Source organism: Solanum lycopersicum, chromosome 2 (assembly GCF_036512215.1).
Source record: "Solanum lycopersicum chromosome 2, SLM_r2.1".
In the NCBI taxonomy this organism is placed as follows: Eukaryota; Viridiplantae; Streptophyta; class Magnoliopsida; order Solanales; family Solanaceae; genus Solanum; species Solanum lycopersicum.
Window position 1 is genome coordinate 69,484,217 of NC_090801.1, and position 22,149 is coordinate 69,506,365.

A 22,149-nucleotide genomic window follows, 5' to 3' on the forward strand; every position below is an offset into this window, starting at 1 on the left:
AATCTGGAAAAAAGACGTTGCCAGCTAATGTTCTATTTGTCGAACCAAAAAAATTCTAAAGCAATCAAAGTTTTTAAATTTCAAAATTAGTTACTTATTAAGGTAAAAAATACGATTTCCTTTTAACTATTCAGCGATACCATAAAACGCCGTCGTTTTGAACTGGGGTTAGCTTATCACTGAAGCTAAAATAAACCCAGTACAATTTTCAAGAGAGTTCAAATTGATTCCAACTCGTCAAACGGTGGAGTAGCCAGGCCAAGTTCACTTTTTTTTACATGTAGAAAGAGAAAAAATCAGAGCCAATAAAGCAAAGAAGTGAGTGTAAAGAGAGAGAAAGGCAAAGAAGAAAGCACAAAAAGTTTTGTGTGGAGTCCACCATTAGCATAGCATACCTTCATTGTTCTTGGGAAGGGATAATTAACTCAAGAAAACTCAAGAAATTGATCAATTTCTCAAGAAAAAAAGTTGATTTTGTTTTTGTAAACTTGTCAGTTGTGTGGTGAAATCAAGAATGGCGAGTCCTGGGTCAGGGAGATTGGCTTTGACTCCGGTGAATCCGACCCCTATTTCTGGTTTGGGTAGGGTTTCGAAAACCCCTTTGACAGATGAAGTCATATGGAAGCGACTCCGTGAAGCTGGATTTGATGAGGACTCTATTAAACGTAGAGATAAAGCAGCTCTTATTGCCTATATAGCCAAACTCGAAACGGAGGTCTGTTCACTTTGATTGGTTAATTATGTACCTTCCCTTTTTGGGGGGTCGATTTTGCACTCATTCTTTTTGTTCAGTTCTTAGTAGACGCCATAAGGGAAAATACTTAGCTTTTAAGACTGATGTTTCTTTGTTCATGCGGCTTTAACGTTGGTGTGTGTCTCCTGGAAGTATTTCATTACCTTGAATTGTAGAAAATGGAATAGTTTTTCTCGGATAACATTGTTTATGTAAACCATCTTCTTCCATACTGAATGTACCTATAGTTTGATTTGCCCAAGTTCCCTTCTTGTAATGTTCTCTTTGCCCCTTTAAATATTAATTTGACTGAACAGATGGACCAATCCTAAAAAGGCTTCTACTGTCTGTTTTTGTCTTCATTGCACCTGAATGTTTTCTATTTATGTGCTAACTTGGTTTATGATCGCATGTCTATTCTGGATGTAGCTGTATGACCATCAATATCAGATGGGGCTTCTCATCCTAGAAAGGAAAGAGTGGGTTTCCAAGAATGAGCAATCTAAAGCAGCTTCTGAGTCAGCTGAACTCTTGTACAAGCGTGAACAAGCTGCACGCCTTTCTGATACGGCTGAAGCTAAGAAACTTGAAGCTAATCTGAAGAAAGCTCTTGGAATTGAGAAAGAATGTGTTGCAAACGTATGATTACTCTGCTTATTTGTTTTTCCACTTTCTTTCATTATCTTGCTGACATGTTGTGTCAACAGATTGAGAAAGCGTTGCATGAGATGCGAGCAGAATGTGCTGAAGCAAAAGTTGCCTCTGAGAATAAATTGGCTGAAGCACAGAGCATGATGGAGGATGCTCAAAAGAAGTACACTGATGTGGAGGAAAAGTTGCGTAAAGCAGAATCCTTGGAAGCAGAAGCCAGCCTCTTTCATCGTACCGCAGAAAGAAAATTACGTGAAGTTGAGTCACGAGAAGATGATCTTAGGAGACAGACATTATTATTCAAGTCAGAGTATGTACTTGTAGCTTATTTCAAGGATATTTTTCTGTGTAGTGTAGTTTGATGGGTGCTGAACTCATTTTTCCATAGTAGTTAGGTTGTCAAAAGACCATTCAGGTTCACCTGCTTGCATGTGTTGTACCTTGTCCACTAAGATGCTAGTCACTTTGAGCTCATCAGGACTTTGATTCCATGGCAAAGGTGTACAATCCGGAATGTCTGGTTGACCCACGTCTCGGATTTGAATCCTGCTATCAATCAAGTCTGTTTTTAAGTGGTAATGGGTAGAGGAACGGGTCTATTATTCTTAGATTTTGAACATTAGAATGCGGATGTCACTATTGTCAGGAAAGAAAAAAGATTCTATCCTCCTTGAAGTAAGATTTTCAGGATCCACTGCAGTATGAATTTTGGGAAGTCTGGTTAGAAGAAAATCATGGATGTTTCACCAGGATAATAGTTAATCTTTCTCTTATGTACAATGCAGGTGTTCATAAATATGTACTTTTGGCATAGAAAGCCTGTTTTAAATAATTTTAACTGTGGTCTGGATTTCATGAAAGTAGGGGGTAAGGTCTGTGTGCATCCAACCCTCCTCAGACCCCACTTGTGGGGTTATAATGGGTATGTTGTTGTTGACTGGATTTCATTGATGAGCCTCTTAAATTAGAGGAATGAAATTCATATATTTTTGGGTGTATTTTTTTTTTTTTTTTGGATATGGTTACTTTCTTAACCCACTTGGGACTAATTTTATTACTTATAATGGAATTTCTTATCCTAAAAAGAGGGATTATGCATTCATGTTTATTGACACTTAGAGATGAGTAATTATGTCAATTTTCCACACCAAAGGATCAATTTTGTTGTTACTCTCAACTGACTGAAGAATGATCATATCTTTAGGTAGTGTAGGTATGAATGAAGATATCCTGGAGGCACTTGTGATATTAATATCCTCATGCACATGATTAAGTTGCTTTCTTTTGATCTGTCAGGTGTGAAGCTAAAGAGAAAGAGATCCAACTGGAGAGACAATCTTTATCTGAAAGGCAGAAAACTCTACAGCGGTCTCAAGAAGAGTTGCTTGATGGTCAGGCTTTGCTCAATAAGAGAGAAGAATTTATATTTAGCAGATCTCAAGAACTGAATAGACATGAGAAAGACTTAGAAGATGAAAAATCTAACTTCGAGAATGACATCAAATCCCTGAATGAGGAAAAGCGCAATCTGGAGGTGAAACTGAAGTCTCTATCAGCAAGAGAAGAAGTGAGCCTCTTCCTTCTTTTGTTTCATAATGTTGTGCTTATTATGCATATGATTCTTTATGATGAAACATATTGAGGAGTTCATTTAAGCAATTGCTGTATATATCATAGGGCATAATCAGAAGGGAACACGAACTTTACGAGAAAGAGAAAGAGCTACTGCTATTACAGGGAAAAATACAAAGCAAGGAGATTGTAAGTTTTGGCACAAGAGAAAACTATGATTTTATCCTTTACTTTTAGATCCCTTTACCTTCTTACTATGGTGAACCATGCAGGATGGAAGTAAGCAGGTTATGGTTAATCAGGAGGCCACATTGGTAACTAAGATATCTTCTATCGAGGCAGAGTTGGAAACAAAACGGAAATTGGTGGAAGATGAGATTCAAACCAAGAGGCGGGCTTGGGAATTGAAAGATATGGATATTAAGTCTCGGGAGGACCTAATTACTGACAAGGAATATGATTTGGAGAGGCAGTCAAGAACCCTAGCTGAGAAGGAGAAAGAGTTGGAAGACAAGGTATATGTGATTCAGGAAAAAGAAAGAAACCTCCAAACTGCTGAAAAAGAGGTAGAGTTGCAGAGAACAGTTCTGCAGCAAGAAAGGGAAGGGATCAGCAAAATGAGAAATGATCTTGAGAAGTCTCTGAAAATGCTGGATGAAAAAAGAAAAAGTGTCGACCATGAGGAAGAAAAAGTGGAGGCTATGAAAAATGAAACTCAAGAATTACTGATTCTGGAAACAAGGCTAAAGCTAGAGATTGATATGATTAGAGCGGAGAAGGAAGAAATTGAGAAGGAGGCTGATCGGTTGAAAGCTGAGAAAGCTAAATTTGAGACTGAATGGGAGGTAATCGATGAGAAAAGAGAAGAGTTGCAGAAGGAAGCTGAACGTGTGGCTGAAGAGAAATTGGCCATTTCTAAGCTTCTTAAGGATAGCCGTGACAGCCTGAAAGCAGAGAAAAATGCAATTCAAGAAGAATATAAGCAAAATCTGGAGTCACTTTCTCGTGATCGTGAAACCTTCATGTATGAGATTGAGAGTGAACGTGCAGAATGGTTTAACAAAATCCAGAAAGAACGCGAAAACTTTTTGCAGGATGTTGAGATGCAGAAAAAGGAGCTAGAGAACCGCATTGAAGAAAGGCGTGAAGAAATAGAAATTGATCTCAAGGAAAAGGAGAAGGCCTTTGAGGAACATAAGAAAAGAGAACTTCAGGATATTGCATCTCTCAGGGAGACTCTGGAAAAGGAATTGGAACATGTTGGCTTGGAGTTGAACAAACTAGATGCCGAGAGAAAAGAGATCAATTTGGATCGTGAGAGAAGGGATAAGGAGTGGGCAGAGCTAAATAATGCTATTGAAGAACTTAAGGTGCAAAGGCTGAAATTAGAGAAACAAAGGGAATTACTTCATGCTGATAGGAAGGAGATTCTTGCTCAGATTGAGCAGTTGAAGAAATTGGAGGATGTTAAGATTATACCAGATCGTATTGCCACACCCAAAAAGTTACATTCTGGTCTACCATCCAATGAACTTGAACCTTCTGCAAAAAGATTTTTGAAGTATGCCTCCGTTCTGGGATCTGGTCTGGATGGGAATGGTAATAATGGTGTTAGTAAAGGTACTTCTATCATGAAAGAGAACGGTAATTCATCTTCTACTCTCTCTACTCCATTCTCGTGGCTTAAGAGATGTGCTGATACATTGCTTGACCGAACACCAAGTAACAAAAGGCGGAGGGAAGATGGGGATTTTATATCTCAATTGACCGAGAATGGTGCCTCCTGGTATTTCTCTGTTTTTATAACTGACATGTCAAGTAGCACACATTTTTCTGTCATTCCACTTCCCCTTCTATATGTCATTAAATAGAAATTGAATATTGGTTTGTTGACTTCATTTATTTTCTGGTTCTTTCTAGTCCATTACCACCAACACCAGATGCACCAGATGTTGAAAACCTGGAAGTACTACCTAACCAAACTCACATTGCTGCAGAGGAAACCACTGTGTATATTGATAAGATTGTTACAGTTCATGAAGTGACAGAAATCGATGTGAGAAAAGTCACGGAAGGAAGTCCGGTAAGCTCTAATCTCTTTAAAGTTCTGTGTTCAAGCTATGCAAGTGTTGCAACGGCTTAATGATGATTTAATATTTAGCAACTTTTGTAATTTTATTTATGGAATATTTCCCCGTTTGCACTGCATTTATTTTCTGCATGTATCCTTATCGTCAGTGTACATGGAATGCAATGATAGATTTCAACTGGGAACCCTCCTAGATAACAGGTCCCCTCTACATTTATTGAGTATCAATATATAAATGGAGTCCGAAGGGTGGAGTTTTCTTTGGGGCTTTAGAGGGCAACCCTTATTTTGTCGTATGCACAAAGTAGGTGCAGCCTAGTTTGTGTTATCATTCCTTCCTAAAAGTACACTGTTAGCACACCCCTTGGGATGCGGCCCTTTCCCAGAACCTGGTTAGATGCTGGATGCATTGTGTACCAGGCTGCTGCCTTCTTATTTCTCATAGAAAGGAACTTTTCCTAGGATATCCAATACCTTTTTAATATCCAATACTTTTCACATATTTAAGCACACCATGCTCCAACTCGCATGCGCACAGTTAAATTAGGTCCACTTAAATTGGGAGGGAAGTATGATAAAGACACTGCGTTCTTTGGATTGAAGATGCTATCTTGGTTGTATCGGTTTTTGCACCCCCCACCCCCCCACCCCTCACCCCAATATACTCTTTTTTTTCATGTTATGTTCTACACGAATCATAAAAGCATACTTCTGCAGGGGACTCTCTCTGGGGATAGTGGTAGGAAGGTGGGGAACAATGGAAGCTTGGAATCGGATCAAAATGGGAAGCCTGAAGGCCGAGCCCGAAGAACTAGGGCAACAAGGAAGTAGTGAGATTGCCAGAAGTGAGAAGAGTAGCGACTGAGCCTCTAATTTCCTGTTTGTTTCTTCATTTCAAACTTTCAGAATTTTCAAGCTAATGACTGATCGTGACTGGTGGCATGCCATGTTTGGTGACCTTGTGAGTACTTCCCAAACATGTAAATGTCTCAGGCTAACTCATACCCTTCAAGTATATTGTAAATGGTATGAATAGGTACTCTTACTAGTTGTGAATGTTTAGTGTTCATCAAAGAGCTTGTGGTTGTAAGTAAAGAGCATATCAAAGTGGTTTGTGGTTTTGTCTGCTAATTTCTTCAGCTTATTGTGTTAAATCTAATTTAGGGCTGAAAGATTTTGGTGATTATGTAGGGGAGTGAATTTGAGTTCTTTGTGTAAGTTTCTAGACCGAGACGTTCTATTATTCCGTTGACTTATTTCATTCCATGTTTGTAATAGCTTACGAGATTGTTTGGGTATATGCACTTTTTGTCTTTCAAGTAATTTTTTTTTCAACTTTTAATCATCATATTTTTAATTTTTTCCATATGCCTACTAAAATGTAAGATCATTACTCTTAAAACTTAGGCAAATTTATGGTTCTCATTCTAGGATAACATCTCAAGTTCTTCTATGACATTTATGAATTAACCTAAATGTTAATTTAGACTTCATTTGCAATTCAAGGATAGCGTTGGCGATTCATTCCATTCGCCACTTAACTAGCATAGTGATTGCTGACCTTGTCTGGTTTGATGGGAAGATCTACGGAGACTATAGAGGAGTTAAAGAGTCTAACAATGAACAATTTTCCAGTAAGGAACTTGCTCAAGTCAGCTTTTCAAACTTGCTTTTGAGGACTGAAATCTCTGTTTTTCCACCGTTAATGGTAATGTGTAACATTTTATTGCAACCAGATTTAGTGCCTTAGAGTCTGTTTGGAGAAGTCCACCCTGATAATTGAATTTGGTGTAATTACATTGTCTTTTGTCTGTTTGGTTTGGTTGACATGTAATTCATGTAGGTAAATGTTGTAATTCATCACGTGTAATTACATTCTCCAATTCGCTGGGGAGGCTGTAAATTACCGGTGATTACTTTTTAATTTCTTCCTTTTATTTTGTTTTAATTTTTTTTTCGTTTCAATATATTTTTTATTTTTATTATATTTTAAATAATTTTTTAATATATATTATTTATATTTCATTTCCTTCTCATCAGTTGGACGATGTCGAAATATCAAATTGCTGCACTGAAATGTTTTTTTGGCTTCCACATAATCATGGGCGTGCTAGTGTACGTTCAGAATCCAAGTTCAAAGCATATTGTGTTTTGGCACTTCCAGGAAGACAAGACTTTACTAGAGTAAATCACCAAATTTGGGGTGAAAATTGACTATTTCATAGCTGAAGGATACATATCAAACACAGATATACTTGTCATGCATCATGGATGTATGTATGATCAAGGATAAACTCTGGAGCACAAGAACTTCCAAGTCAAACAGTTTTTCATCAATGGAAAGTACTACCGTTTTGGTTGGAGAGCTCATTTGAGCTCAACAATCCAACCCATCTTATCCTCTGAGAGCCCCATTTGTAGGCTAGTAAGTGCAGAGTATAACTGCTGCGACACAAGACCAACACCATCATTTCCATATGTCACCCTGCACCAACTCTCTAATAAGTACTTATATTTCAGCAAATAGATGGGGAACACATATTAGATCCACGCATTCACATAATCAATTACACAGGAATGATGCATTAGTTCATCTTCAACAGCAGGGTAAAATCAAATCATAAAATATGTATACCTTCTCCCTTGATGAGTAATGCTACCAACAGGAGATACTACCACGGCAGTTCCCGTACAGAAAACTTCGTCAGCATCAAGCAATTCGTCCACAGACACCTGTCGTTCCTCAACCTACATATTGACATTCTGGCCTCAGAATAGTAATAATGCAACACAAAAGACCTATTATGTTATACCAACTACAAGGAGAAAAACAGTGGATATCACTTTCTTTTCCCAAATTCAATTTTAATGACAAGGTCAGTGGTAGGAACCTAATATTCCAAGTGTTTTCGGATTAAATCTTCCAAGGTAGATCTACAATGGTCAAAAGGCAAACAGTTCCAAACTCAGTGGAGAATGAGCCCATTCCCTATCCTTCTCCACTTAAATAAGAATAATTCATCAAACGTTTTGATACTAATGCAAGTCATCTTCTTTTTTTTTTTTTTTTTTTTACTGAATGTAGATTTATTGATGTGATGAGAAAAACACAGCATACCAGGTGTCTACAAGAGATGGTGATTCTACTGGCAAACATTGGTCCTCCATGAAGGATATTCAACCATCAACCCTCCATGGTGAATGTCTCTTACTTCATTCAAATATCCAATCCTCAATATTTCTAATGCTTGTATGCCATTCAACCTAACTTGCTTGGGATTGAGGCGTAATTGTAATATTTCTAATCCTTATCCATTTAAATCTTCCCTGACATACATTTCACTGATCTCGGTTGTATTTGGTTTTGATTTAGGAAGCACAATAATGCTTCAGGAGAAATAACAGAGAAGAGAGGAATAGTGATGAGAAGGATGACAAACAGAGATTGAAAAGCAAGGTGACTAAGATGGATCAGGAGATAGTAGAGCTGGTGGATTTAGAATGTGCGCGTTGGGGGGTGGGAGGCGGTATGGTGACCAGATGGTAGTGGGGAAGTGCATAGCTGGAGCCTGGAAAGAGGAAGGGAAACTGGAAAAAGCTCATCAATGCTAAATCAGTGAAGGATAACAGTACTCCCACACTTAATTCATAGGGAAATTAATCAGAGAAATTTACCTTTAGAAACCAATACAATAACATGATAACTTTTACAACGATGGCCATTTCCTAATGACTATCAAAATTCAACATGTTAATTTCTTTAATAAATAAATAAATAAAAAACAGAACTTAAACCAGCATTAGCATAAGCACCAAACATATTATGTTGAAGACAAACATGGTACCTCGAATCCTTGACTAATAGCTACGTCGATTATGCTTTTTCGCGTAATTCCAGGTAGAATGGTTCCTTTAATTGCAGGAGTTACTATCAGATTACCCTGTGAACATGATATTGAGTTAGTTATCTTCATTAACATGGAACTTTTGCATCATTTTTAAGTAAAGAAAATTTGTCTACACTTTCAAAAAAAATTTTGACTAACATTTTTATTTGTATTCAAATTAAAAAGAAGGAATTTGCTTGGTATAATCCACGGTTTTATTTTATAGACATTATAAAGTAGTACAAATTCTGGGAAGAACCAAAATTCCAAGAAGATTGTTCAATTAACTCAATAGTATCCATGTATGACCACAAATGAATAAAATAATAGCAAGTCATGTGAAAATCTTTGAGATATTTGAAAAATATTTTGCACACAGAAGAAAATTAAGATCATTATTTTGGGGTGATCGGTCAAGCAAATTTTTCTCTAAAACTACCAATCTTTTTAATATTGATTACAAAATAATAGCTCACATATCAGAAGACACTATTTTCTTCAATACCAAATTTATGTTTATAAATGAATGTATGCTAAAGAGCTAAAAAGATGGTGAAAAGTGAAATGTTAATGATTTACAAAAATCTATCTAAAGCAGAAAAACTACATGTTCATAAGCAGTACATAAAGGGGTTGTTTGGTATGAGGGATAAGTTATCCCAGGATAGCTAACTCCAGGATAAATATCCTAGCATAACTTGTTCCCAACCAAACGACCCCAAAGATTATAAGATAAAAAGACGTAAAAGTATTCTTTGCAAGATAAGTTTTGAAAGGAAATTCCTATCTCATCTTCAAAAATAAAATGCTTTTGTCATCCTTCTATAAAACCAGCATCACATTCTCGTTCAGGCACCACAGGCAAAAATAACTTACAATGAGGAAACAGAATATTGGTTAAACTATATACCTTCACAATAAAGACATTGCAAGAGGAAACCTCTTCGAGATATTTTTTCTGAACACAATCAAGGTACAGAACATCAGAATAGCCTTTTGCTTTAGCAGCACTCTGTGCCTTCAGAACCTACATTTATAACCAAAAGATGAAACGTGGAATCGTCAAGGATGGCAGTTTGGATAGAATAACAAATAATTAGTGAAGGGTGCAAGTAGCACTTCTTCTCATGAAACCATCCTTCAAAACTTTTTACATGTCCAGGAAAATATTAGAATAATATTCTTCACCTTGGATATATGAGAATAAATAACACGGAGTAAAAGCTTAAGAAGCATGAAGGAATGAGATCACCTCCAGTTAGGTCAACTACGTAAGAATTCAAACAATTCTAGAAAATGACTTCATAAACTTGTTCAATATAGAAGTGTAAGGGAAAGCTAATTGCAAAATATTTGATCATAAGTTTTGGTCAAATACAAAGAGATGATGATGACATACAGAAGGGATAGCAAAGCTCCAAGTGTGAACTCATGGATGTTTATTCTTATAGACCTCTAAGAAGAAAATGCAACTAAGGCTTCAATTAAGGCGTTCATCGAATAAAACTTGTACTGCAAACAAATGTTTAAATAAACTAAAGGTCCAAAAAGCTAGCTTACTGCAGCATAATTTCCAATAGTCTTAACGCCTCCAGTACCACCAGGTGTTGCACGGTGCATTTCAGTCTCAACTACCAAATTTATTGGTGCCAAACCTTCCTGCGGAAAAAGAAAAAAGGGAAAAGGAAAAGAGTGAACTGAGAGGAGGACCTGCCGTACAATATGATTATCGAAAGGTCTGAAACATGAACATTAAAATTATACCATGCACACTTGAGTTTTGATGTTCAAGAACAAATCGACAATCATTCAGTCCTCTCTAAATTCTGGACCATGGACACCAAACTATTTTATGTTTTCGGTTATGATATTGTTTTGCCGTCAACTTTTTCACACTTGCAATTTCTCAAAAAGATTGTAGTGCTTTTGATAAGTTTCTAATCTCTTCAACTAACAGCTATTGAGACACTTTCCTATTGGCAGTCCCTATTATATGCTATATTCATCATGTCAAACTTGCATACCACACCCAAGTTTCTTTTCTTTGTTTTAATAAGTAGTACACCACGCTCAGATTCAAGATCTCAAAGCTAGTTGAAGTCATTCAAATGACTAATCTAATACATCGTCACAAAAAATTATTATTCTGATACACAATACATTCTTATATTATAATTCTAGCTCTTCTCGTGAACAGGGTTATCAAAAGCGAGGAAAAGTGTACTTTAAGCACAAAGCGAGGCGAAGCGCATCCACTGCGCTTTTCTTCCCTAAAGCGATAGCTTCAACAGTTGAAGTGAGAAGCGCAAGTAAGTTTAGGCGCTAGGGTTTATAAAAAAAAAATTGCAAGTTTCTTTTTTAACAAAAAATTTCTGAAATATATTTTTGCTACTTCAAAACATTTCCTTTGGCGACTTCAAAATATTTCCTTTGGACTGCTGCAAGGTAAGTTCTCTTCTTCTTCTCTTCTTCTCTTTGGTTTCTGTATCTGCGAGTTTTTTTTGTCCTATTTCTGGTTGCTGCTGCTTTTTTTCTCTATATTTCTATTGTTGCTCTGTTTTTTTTCTATTTCTAGACAATGTGATGTGTATGTAGTAAGTAACTAGTAAAGTTGATCCTTTTTTATTTAATTATATTTTTGTTTATATTTTATGACTTGTGAGGATTATTGACTATCTACTTACTTTTAATCTAAAACTATATTACCTCTATTCAGTTATAATTTTTTATTTTTATACTAAATACCGCTTTACTTTTTAAAAAAAAGTGTTTCACTTCTCGCTTCTGTGAAGCGAGCCCTCGTCGCTTCTTTTCCACTTCTCGCTTCCCAAAACACTGCTCGTGAACCTTAGTCAACAATTGTCAAATTAATGAAAGACATTTCAACTACATTTCAAACATTTAATAGTCCACACGCTGTACTTCGGATAATGATATGCAGAAATTAGCAGAAGCAAGAACTAAAAAGAGAAGATACAACAAAAGCATTAATAAGTACAAATTGAAATGGCAGGGATTTAGAGAAAATACCTTAAAATAATTTCCAACAGGTGACACATAAATCAGGAATGTGTACTCAGGAGCAGGAGCAAGACCAAGAACAGCTCCACTCCCCATAAGCAGAGGTCTTATGTATAATGAGCCTTTACCGGGAGGAGGAATCTGAAGTAAGCAAAGAAAATGAATCTAGTGGGCATGAGACACTCAATAACATAGTTTCTAATTAAGATTGAAGGGACATATTACCCATCTTTCATTAGCTAACACAGTGGCTTTCACTGCTTCTACAAACTGTTCAACAGACGGTGAAGGCATACACATACGTTCAGCACCCATCTTCAAACGCGTAGCATTTTCCTCAGGTCGAAACAACAATATATTGCCGTCATGTTTTCGATATGCTTTTAAACCTTCGAACAATCCCTATTAATATTTCCAAAACATTTTCAGTGAGTCTGACACAAGAAGTAAAACTGTAATCATTCAAATGAATAACAAGCAAAAAATATATTTAGGACTAAGAAAGATTTCTTCAGATACCATCATATTAGAAAATCGAAAAACTAACCTGACCATAATTTAATATTCCAGCAGACGGACTCAACTCAATGTTACCGAAACGCTGTAATTCACCCTTAGAAAAGTTTTCACCCTGAGAGCATTTCATGCTATACATATAATCAGTAGGCATAAAGCCAAAGCCAAGGTTATCCCAATCGATGTCGGCTAATTCAGATGCAACGTCGCTGTTATAAAAACAGAGCTTTCATTAATAATTGGGGAAGCAATTAAGAAGCAATGTAAAGGTTCTAGAGCCACTTCATAGTTCATAAATTATTTGTATATTAAACTCTTTACAACCCACAGGAAACTGCATTTGACTTATCTTAGTCAGCAAGCTCTATTGATGTATTCTTGTGATACTTGCAATAGAGGGAAGGTTTTCTCAGATTGGGAAACATCGTATCCCTTAATAAATAGTGTTACTATCTTCAAAAAAAAATATCCCTTAATAAATGTGAATAAATACAGTCCATGAACGTTGTCCTTTAGAATGTTGATCGACATGTTAGCATTCAGACCTTCAAAAAAGTGAACTTTTAGACATCTATAATGATATAACATCTTCCGAGTCCAATCTCTCTCTCAAATAAATCATATTGAAGAAGGCAAAAGTGGCAAAAAAGAAGTTGTGTCTTTGTGTAATGTAGGCTGTAGTCACCTCAACGCAGCTTGAGAACACAGAAGATCTATAAATTTTATGTTTTGCCTGGTTCTTCCCGATGTATAACTAAATGATCCAAAAATTTATAACTGAGTATCAACAGTTCGAGACATGATACTGTTTCTATTTCCTTGCACCAGAATCAACTAGTCTACAGTATTTTACAACAATCCACCATTACAAAGTAGTGATACAGCATAATGATTTGGTATATATATATATATATATATTATACTGCTTTAGAAGCAGGGCATCTGAATCCTAAGACTAAAAGAAATAAAAGTAGTGGAAGAAATGCAAAATACCTTGCAGGAGATGCCACACGAAATGAATTTCCACTGTTTATGGCACTATTACCAATATAAGAAGTGAAATGCGACTGCTTCTGAAACTGCAATATAAATTCCATCACACAAAGTCAATGAGAAGTACACAAAACTACACTCATGAAGCTAAAATAATACACACAGATAATCATAAAACAGCATCAGTTTCAAGGGAGAAAATGAAATACGAATAGCTGAAGGAAGAAAAAACCTTGAGGGGCAAAGGAGAAAAATTGATTTTATCAATGGAAGGAGGAAGAAGCTTAATAGCAGTTCGTGATGGACCCAGAAGGTGGTTATGGTGACCGGGAATAGGGTGAAGCCCTGCAAATACGGCGGCGCTCTCCATTTATCTTTTGTGTTATCTCTCTGCTCAGCTCCGGCGTTACAAATGAATTTTGTTAAGACTCTTTCAAAACCCCAACCCCCTTACTGAGTGCTATATTTGCTGACTAGGCTTTTTACAGATCTATCTTTGGGTTTTGACCGTACCATATTCTAATCATAAAAATTAAATTATTATTAAAAATCAAAATGGCTCATTAAAACCCTGCTTTAAATATTTAAATGGAGAACGTGTAGATTTAACCTGCCTTTTCATTAAGTTGTAACATGTTTTCCATCAAGTCACCCTACTTTAAATATTTAAAATGGAGAACGTGTGGATGGAGATCTGGCCTGCCTTTTCATATAGTTGTAACATGTTTTCGAGGAAAGGAGTTCCTCAAATTTGGGTTAAGGCTCAAATTAATCCTCGAGCTTTCATAGTAGTGCACTTTTGATCTTCCCATAAAATTTTGCCTATTTTTGTATATTAATTTTGTTCAAAATTTTATATAAGGAATGTTCAATCGTCTTTTTATATATAAAATAGAAATAATAACTTTATCTGAGAGAAGTTGATAAGAAAAATATCTTGTTTTATTCACTAGAAATATTACTGCATCTAAATTAAAAAATATCTTAACATATGACTTTACAGGAAAAGAAAAAATTATACTATTGCATGTGAAATTATTGTGATAAACCTCTCGACTTTACCTGCAATATAATTTCTACTAAACAAAATAAAGTATTTTTCTTCTCATATTTTTTCATATGGAGTTATTATTTCTACTAAATAGATAAAATGAAGATTGGACATCTCATACAGATGATGTGAATAAAATCAATGCTAAAATATAGGTAGAATTTCGAAGGAGGACCAAAAGTGCATCAATATTACAAACATGAGAAATTATTAGTACTCTATATGAAAATTGAAGGATTAATTTAAGCATTAACCCAAAGAAAAGGTACTATTTTGCTATCTTTCCTCACATGTTTTCCATCAAAGTCTTGGTAGAGCAATTTTTTATTGTATAAAACGAGAAAGAGAGAAAGACAAAAGAAACTGGGCAGGGTAATATTTTTATTGTATAATTATAAGTGTACAGGACAAAAATATATGTACTTGCATGTGTATATACAATTTTCTCACGCTTTATACAAATAGAAACACAATTTATACATTTCGCTTCTGTTTGTATAAGTGAAAAAGGTGAGGGTGGAGAGCAAAATCTGAAAGAGGGGAGAGAGGGGAACAAAAATATATGTATTTTGACAATTTTCTCTGCTTTATACAATTAGAAATAATTTTTATACACTTGTGTTTGTATAAAAAGTGAGGAAGCGAGCGAGAGATTGAGGAGAGTGGCGAGCGAGATATTTGAAAAAGAGGCACCTGACAATTTTTCGCAAACGTTTGCTATGGAGCACAATTAAATCAAACTCTAGTTACTCCATTTATTTTAGGTTATTAGTTTGCTATTATATATAATTTTTCTTCTTTTTTAATTAATTAAGAATAGGCGTCGCGGGTCCATCTATAAATGAACCGGATCTAGATGCCTCAGTGGGCCAACAGGGTCCATTAGAAAGGCCCAATACTATTTTGTAGTAGCTCATTTTCATTATAAAAGTTCTGTGAATTCCTTCTTTCTGCATACAATGTGAAAAAAAGTGCTATTATTGGGCTTAGTAGACAGTATAGCTGTTATCCAATCTGAAGTTTATTGGGCTCTTCTTTAGGAAGCCCACATACATTCTCCACCATAAGGCCATCATATCATTACACTATAAAACAAGTAAAATTCACAATTAACCATTTCTCATCCCTACTAATTGAAAGATAGGATTTTCCATGGAATTTCAAGTTTTCAAAAACATTTGAGTTTCACTTGTAAGTTTAGATGACAATGACTAATATCGAGTGGGGCAAAAATTTATTGTATAAATATGCATATTTTCATCAATAGAATGAAGACAAGTTCTCATAAACTTTTGCATTATTTGCGCTATTTGACATAAATATATATTGTTTTTATGATAAAGAAGATAAATAAAATAAAGTCCACTCCAATTCATCTTCACCAAAACCACGAGGAAAAAAGAAGTGTACATACAGAGATATTTGCACTTATGAAAGGTGTATGAACACCGATGAGACTTGACTTTGGGCGATGAAACTGCAACAAGTCAAAGGTGGCTTTTTATTTTATCATATACCTAGAAATGGCTGTTGAATTTCAGTGTCATTGAAAATATTTAATGTAGAATAAACCAGTTCATAAAGTAAATGATTCGTGAAAATTAAAACATAAGATTAAGATATTTTTCAACACGGAATGAAGGAAAGGGTCTATGGAGTAGGCCACCACCATATATTCTCTCTCATATTTGAGACATTCTTATCCAATGTTTATAGTATGGAAACTAATAATTAGTAGTAGTATATTACTTTTTTCTTACTCTTTTACCTTCATTTCCATTGCGTTATAGCTACACTCCAGGTGTTATTACTTGACTTCTTCCCTTGATAATATATATAAACTATATTACAGAAAGGAAGGAATTGTTGGTTCGAAATAATAAAATGTGTCGTGTAAAAGATTATAATTATAAATTTTGATAACTATTAATCAAGACGGCAAATAAATTCACTCTTAAAGAAGCATAATTTTTTTTATTCGTTGATCAATTGATCTATGTACATAAAAATCAAAATTAAAGAAAGTATAGAAACTCATAAGAGAATTGAGTATGCAGTTTATGACAATTTTTAATAAGGAAATTACTCTAAATTATGACTAGATAGAGGAAAACAAATAAGTACTGGTTCTTAGATCGTGATTGGTCTCATCTAGTACTCAAATTAAAATTGTTCTAGGACAACTAAGTACAAGTCTTAATACAATTTAATACTTTCTAATGGCTGTACATTTCACTACGGGTATTAAATGGGTGGATTGGATTGAAATTGAGGATATTAAAATGAGTTGAAACAATAATCGGATTGGATCTTGACCCGCCTAAATTTACTTTGGATTTAAATGAACTAAAAAACGGGTTAAGTCTTGACCCGTCCAATTTGACTTGATTAATCTCAACTATTTAGCATACTAATATTTAACTTTTATAATCACAATTTGAATTTCAGCTCAAGTTTTTTTTTTTTTTAAAAAAAAAACAAATCGACAGATAAACCTTAAAAGACGTTAAAAAGATAATAATGCATACCTTGAATATAAGAATATATCTTAATAAAAAAAATTTAAAAAACGGATTGAAATTGGGGATTGAATTGGGCTCAAATGAGAATTCTTTTCAAATGAGTTATGCTTGAAAGAGTTGAGATTGAACGCAATTCAAATTATCTTGAGCCCAACCCTTAAAATTCTGAGCGAATTAGATGAATTACCATGTTTAGATTTAATTTTGAGACCCCTACATTTCATCCTCTGTTTTTATTTGATAACATCGTATACACGACTCTCCCAGAGTAGTTTTTAGTTTTGCAAAAGTTAAGACTTTTCTTCTAGGCTTCTGATTGAAATTTGGGAAAATGGCCTGACATATTTATCAATTTTATTATTTAGAGTTGATATATCTTTTTCTAAAAGTGATTCATATACACCTCTGTTGTTATACAAATGACACACACATATTTTTTTTAAAGGAAATGAAAAAAATAATTTTAAATTGATTTTTATTATTATTTTTCAATTAAAAATAATCCCTGTAGAGATATTTTATTTTTCTCACATATTTCTTTTTATTTTTTTAATTCAATGGCTAATTTGAATTTATTATTTTAATGATCAAATTTATTCTTTTCACTTATTTTTCATAGATATCCTTAAAAAAATACAAATATAAATACTAAATTAGTTACAATAGCAAAAAAGTGGTTTTATTTTTTTCTCTTTTTTTTTTCCATTAACACTTTTTTCTTTTTTATTACTCTTACTTTACGTTGAAGAATGAAAAGAAATTTTAAAACAAGAATAAAAAATTTAAATAATAATAATCAAAGAAGTCAAAAATAATTTACATGTAAAAACGATTAAATATATACTTTTTTAAATATTAAATTTCTAAAAATAAATTTAAAATTAATATTATCACTTCTATAATTATAGTTATAATATGTGAGCCACTTTTCTAATGGTAATAGTATATATGTGTCAATTTTGTAATGATAGTGGGCATATTTGAGCCACTTTTATAACAAAGAACATATCAACTTCAAATGACACAATTAAGGGGTATATCAGGACTTTAGCGCGAGGGCTGTTCAAATCAATTTAAAAAGACCAATTTATCCCTTGAATGGCCGATGTGATACTCTTCCACACCTACTTATGTTTGCTACTTGAAAAAAATAAATTATCCAAATAACAAGCTGAATATCTAGAGAGTGAAAACTAAAATATAATATCCACATAAAATGATAATATAAAATTGAAATATCATATTAATTAAGTAATAAATATTTAGACTAACTCAATTCCAAATAAGAGCTTAAAAGGGAAGATCGATTGTTGTACTCCTATTAAAGATCAATCATCCCTTGAATTAACCGATGTAAAACTCTTTAAAAAAATGTGCAAATGATATTCTTCAAACAATTTAACCAAACTCTGCCTAATTATTTTTTTCATAGTTTTAAAGTTGAAGATAAGCACATCTATACCGACGTACGGTGCCGGAAAATCAAAGATTATTTGAGTTATTCATTTTTATATTCTCACGTTGAAAAAAATGAATCACTTTTTTATTATTGAAGTTTAAAATTTGAAAGCTGAAGAGGACGTCCAACAAATTACCAGAGCAACAATAGGAAAGTAGGGACAACAACGGTCAATTTCGATGACGGCAATTCTGGCATAAGATGTGATAGTGGACTCTATTTTAATCTTAAATTCCTTTTCGATCACCTCTTCTAAAATAATAAAATAGGGTCATTCGTAATATACAGGATTAATTCTGATGTATCTTCCTTCCATTATCAGCTTGTCTCAGATTATTATTGTTCCTAAATTAGAGGCCTAGACAGGGCATCGTGCATTTGTTTCTTAATGTGTTTACATATACTATATGCTCGGAGACAATAGTTTCCCGGCTCTAATAAGAGGTAAATATTCGTATATATTGTGTGTTTAGAATAAATTAAATTAAGCGATTATCAATTAATCTTACATTGAGAATACATAATACTTAACTATAATCAAATTAAGTAACATTGGTATATATAAAAGACACGTAGTATCGTAAATTTATTAATCTGGTTTAATTATAAGTATAATTTAATTTTAATTTCCCATTGCACCATAATGATTAGTAGAGAACACTGTATTACTACTAGCTTAGTAGGCTTGTCTTTTAAGGCATGAAATTGACTTGTTGATCCTAGGAACATGGGGTGTATATATGCTACGCACGTACTTAAGTTATGTAAAATAACAAGGTGTGAGGCACCTCAAATATTTATGATAGGGACAAAAAAGGACTTTGCAAACAATATCCCCCAATCGAACAAATGAATATTGTTCCTAGTAGAGTTTGAATCGAACGGGACTAATACGACCTCAAGTTACAAAGAATTCAACATATTGCTATTTTGGCCCCTTAAGATAATAATAGTAGAGGAAAGTAATATTTTTTTTCTTTCTTTCTAGCTTTACTTTTCAACAATAATTAATTGAGTATAATACAAGAGAGTAGAATAAATTACCATTTCAAATTTCGTCATACAGGCGGTAGGATGACACATACCCTTTAGATCATTATGTGCCTACAGTACTAAGTTCGATCGTATATAGTAAAATATATAGGTACTATGTACACTGTTGATCGGAACCGTATGTTTAGAATACACAACAAAAAATGAACGTTCACGATGTAACTTTACATTGACCTGGTACCAGAGAGTGTATGTGTAGTTAGTGTGAACAAAAGGTAGATGATGAATTGCATGATGGTATATAGATTCGTACGAGAAAACATTTGATATAAACTACTCTTGTGGCATTCAAATTGTGTTATTATTTTAATGTCTAATAAAGACTATTCTCTTTTTCCATTTCCACTTTATTGAAAAAGCCGGTAATCATTCCTATCCCCATGTCTCTCCTTCTCCAGCTATTATAGTCTTTCTATATTTCTCTCCCCTAGCTAGTTCTACCGTATTTATCCATCTATCTATCTATATATGTATATATATATAACGATCGATATAATAGTGATCAGCAACTAGAGACCAAAATGGGTAGAGCTCCCTGCTGTGACAAAGCAAATGTCAAGAGAGGACCTTGGTCACCTGAAGAAGATTCTAAACTCAAGGCCTATATCGAGCAACATGGAACTGGTGGTAATTGGATTACCCTTCCACAGAAAGTGGGTGAGTAACAACGAATTTATGTGATCAATTTATCTAAAAGCTTTAATTACATCTTCAATAAGTAATCATTGCACGTCTTACTGGTTAAGTATTCCAACATGAATTTCTCTATGATCTTGCTTCTATTTGAAAAAAATTGAGGCTTAATTTATAATTCGTGTTGTTTTTTTATATGGTTTAAATTTAGGTCTCAAGAGATGTGGGAAGAGTTGTCGGCTTAGATGGCTGAATTATCTCCGGCCAAATATCAAGCACGGAGAGTTCACCGATGAGGAAGACAACATAATCTGTACTCTCTACATGAGTATTGGCAGTAGGTAATACAAGTGCATCACTTATTTTTCAATTCTAGGGATATTGCATAAGTTCATTTTTTGAACAATAATTCATTAACATGTTACTATAATTTTTTAATATAAAAGGTGGTCAATTATTGCTGCACAATTACCTGGGAGAACGGATAATGATATCAAGAACTACTGGAACACGAGGTTGAAGAAAAAACTACTACTATGCAATAAGCAGCGAAAGGATCAACGGCCACGGACCGGATCATACATTAATCATAATAAGCTAGAGATGATGAACGAACACGAAAATTTCTTTGCTACTCATCAAACTATCAATAATGCATATTCTTGGCCTTCACAACAAATACTCTTCTCTACATTAATTGCACCACAAAATCATGACCTGGCAGAAAGCAGCAGTGCAAACAGCCACAACTTTCAATATTCCAGTACTGATCAGGTTTATTTCTCCCAAGATCAATTGTGTCAAATTAGCTCCACCAATCAGCTTCCATCGATGAATCTCGTAAATGGAAATACTTGTAATGTGATAAGCAATGGTTATTACCCTAGCAATGGAGTCGTTATCAACAACGGTCTACAAGAGTATAACAATTACAATTCAGTTGGGCTGGGTCATGACGCGCTCAATAGTACTAGTACTACTCATTCTCAACAAGTAGATAAAAGTGTTTTGGAAATGGTCAATAGTAGCACTATTAGTACCACATCACAAGATCAAAGTACAAGCTGGGAAGAATTGAGTCCTCTTGTTAATTATCCTCCGTCAGTATTCGAAACCGTATCACCTTATTATGTATTTGAAGAGCAAAGGTACATGGGGTTGTTGAAACAGTAAAACATTAATTTTAGCCACAAATATATTACTATGTAACTTTCCAAGTTTCAGTCGACTTTTCAGTGTGGTGCCTATTCACTGAAACTTAGGGATATGTTTGGCTACTTTCCACTATCACTTTCATAAGTATCTCTGATTACTACTACAGTATTGAAAAATTCTTTGTATTTGCTCGATATATGTGCACACAGTTTTTTTTTTCTTCCTGTACGTGTTATGCTTTATTAGATTATTTTTTTGTACTAGTTCATATGGTTGTTGTGAATATGGTATCCTAGAGATAGAGACTTGCAGTACTTGCTTCCATCATTGTACGTCCTTATACTATATATATGCGCACCTGCCGTGTTAGTTTATAGGAACCATAAATAAGAGCAAGAATATGAAGCTTATGAGTTACGTATCGTAATATTTTAAAGCTAAAATTCCATATTGTGTCTTTTGGATATCAAAATTCAGTTTAATTTGAAGTGTATATACGACAAAAGCATTTAGAGATAATCTTTATTGGAAAAGGGAAATGGCAATGAAAGTTGGAAAGGTATTTTGAAGTTTTGGACAAGAGTTGATTGGCTTTAGTATGTAGGGTATCAAATAAATGGCATTTTCTTGTTAGTATTATGTTGAGTTCAATTAATACAAATAAGAACAAGCCGAGGAAGAGCTTATAATAAGGTCCGTGTCATGTTCGTTCCACCAGGAACAGAAAGACTGAAATGTCGGATATTGTAAAATTAGTATTGTCATGTTAATTAGCAGCCCTTAGTGAAACTATATATTATATCAATATTTCAAT

At 34.2% G+C, this 22,149-nt stretch overlaps 3 protein-coding genes and 1 long non-coding RNA gene across 4 annotated transcripts; 3 read left to right on the forward strand and 1 right to left on the reverse strand.

The window, feature by feature from the left end:
- Positions 1-5: 5 nt before the first annotated feature.
- Positions 6-6,368, forward strand: LOC101246104 (protein CROWDED NUCLEI 4). The gene is made up of 8 exons (XM_004231905.5): positions 6-715; positions 1,163-1,372; positions 1,441-1,694; positions 2,681-2,951; positions 3,062-3,145; positions 3,229-4,742; positions 4,877-5,039; positions 5,763-6,368. The coding sequence occupies exons 1-8, from the start codon at positions 515-517 to the stop codon at positions 5,874-5,876; spliced, it is 2,811 nt and encodes a 936-aa protein (XP_004231953.1). The 5' UTR covers positions 6-514; the 3' UTR covers positions 5,877-6,368.
- An 852-nt stretch (positions 6,369-7,220) lies between these two features.
- LOC101245812 (branched-chain amino acid aminotransferase 2, chloroplastic-like) lies at positions 7,221-14,092 on the reverse strand. The gene is made up of 10 exons (XM_004231904.4): positions 13,695-14,092; positions 13,463-13,548; positions 12,501-12,678; positions 12,179-12,355; positions 11,963-12,094; positions 10,493-10,591; positions 9,843-9,959; positions 8,891-8,986; positions 7,681-7,793; positions 7,221-7,530 (listed from the first exon to the last, which is right to left on the reverse strand). Exons 1-10 carry the CDS (start codon positions 13,830-13,832, stop codon positions 7,413-7,415), a joined length of 1,254 nt encoding a protein of 417 aa, XP_004231952.1. The 5' UTR covers positions 13,833-14,092; the 3' UTR covers positions 7,221-7,412.
- On the forward strand, positions 7,787-8,871 carry LOC138342262 (uncharacterized). Its single transcript, XR_011215107.1, has 2 exons — positions 7,787-8,242; positions 8,419-8,871. It is a non-coding gene; the product is annotated as an uncharacterized lncRNA (long non-coding RNA).
- Positions 14,093-19,776: 5,684 nt separating the features above from the next.
- On the forward strand, positions 19,777-21,553 carry LOC101245617 (transcription factor RAX3). The gene is made up of 3 exons (XM_004233564.4): positions 19,777-20,204; positions 20,392-20,521; positions 20,627-21,553. The coding sequence occupies exons 1-3, from the start codon at positions 20,069-20,071 to the stop codon at positions 21,351-21,353; spliced, it is 993 nt and encodes a 330-aa protein (XP_004233612.1). The 5' UTR covers positions 19,777-20,068; the 3' UTR covers positions 21,354-21,553.
- The last annotated feature ends 596 nt before the right edge of the window (positions 21,554-22,149 follow it).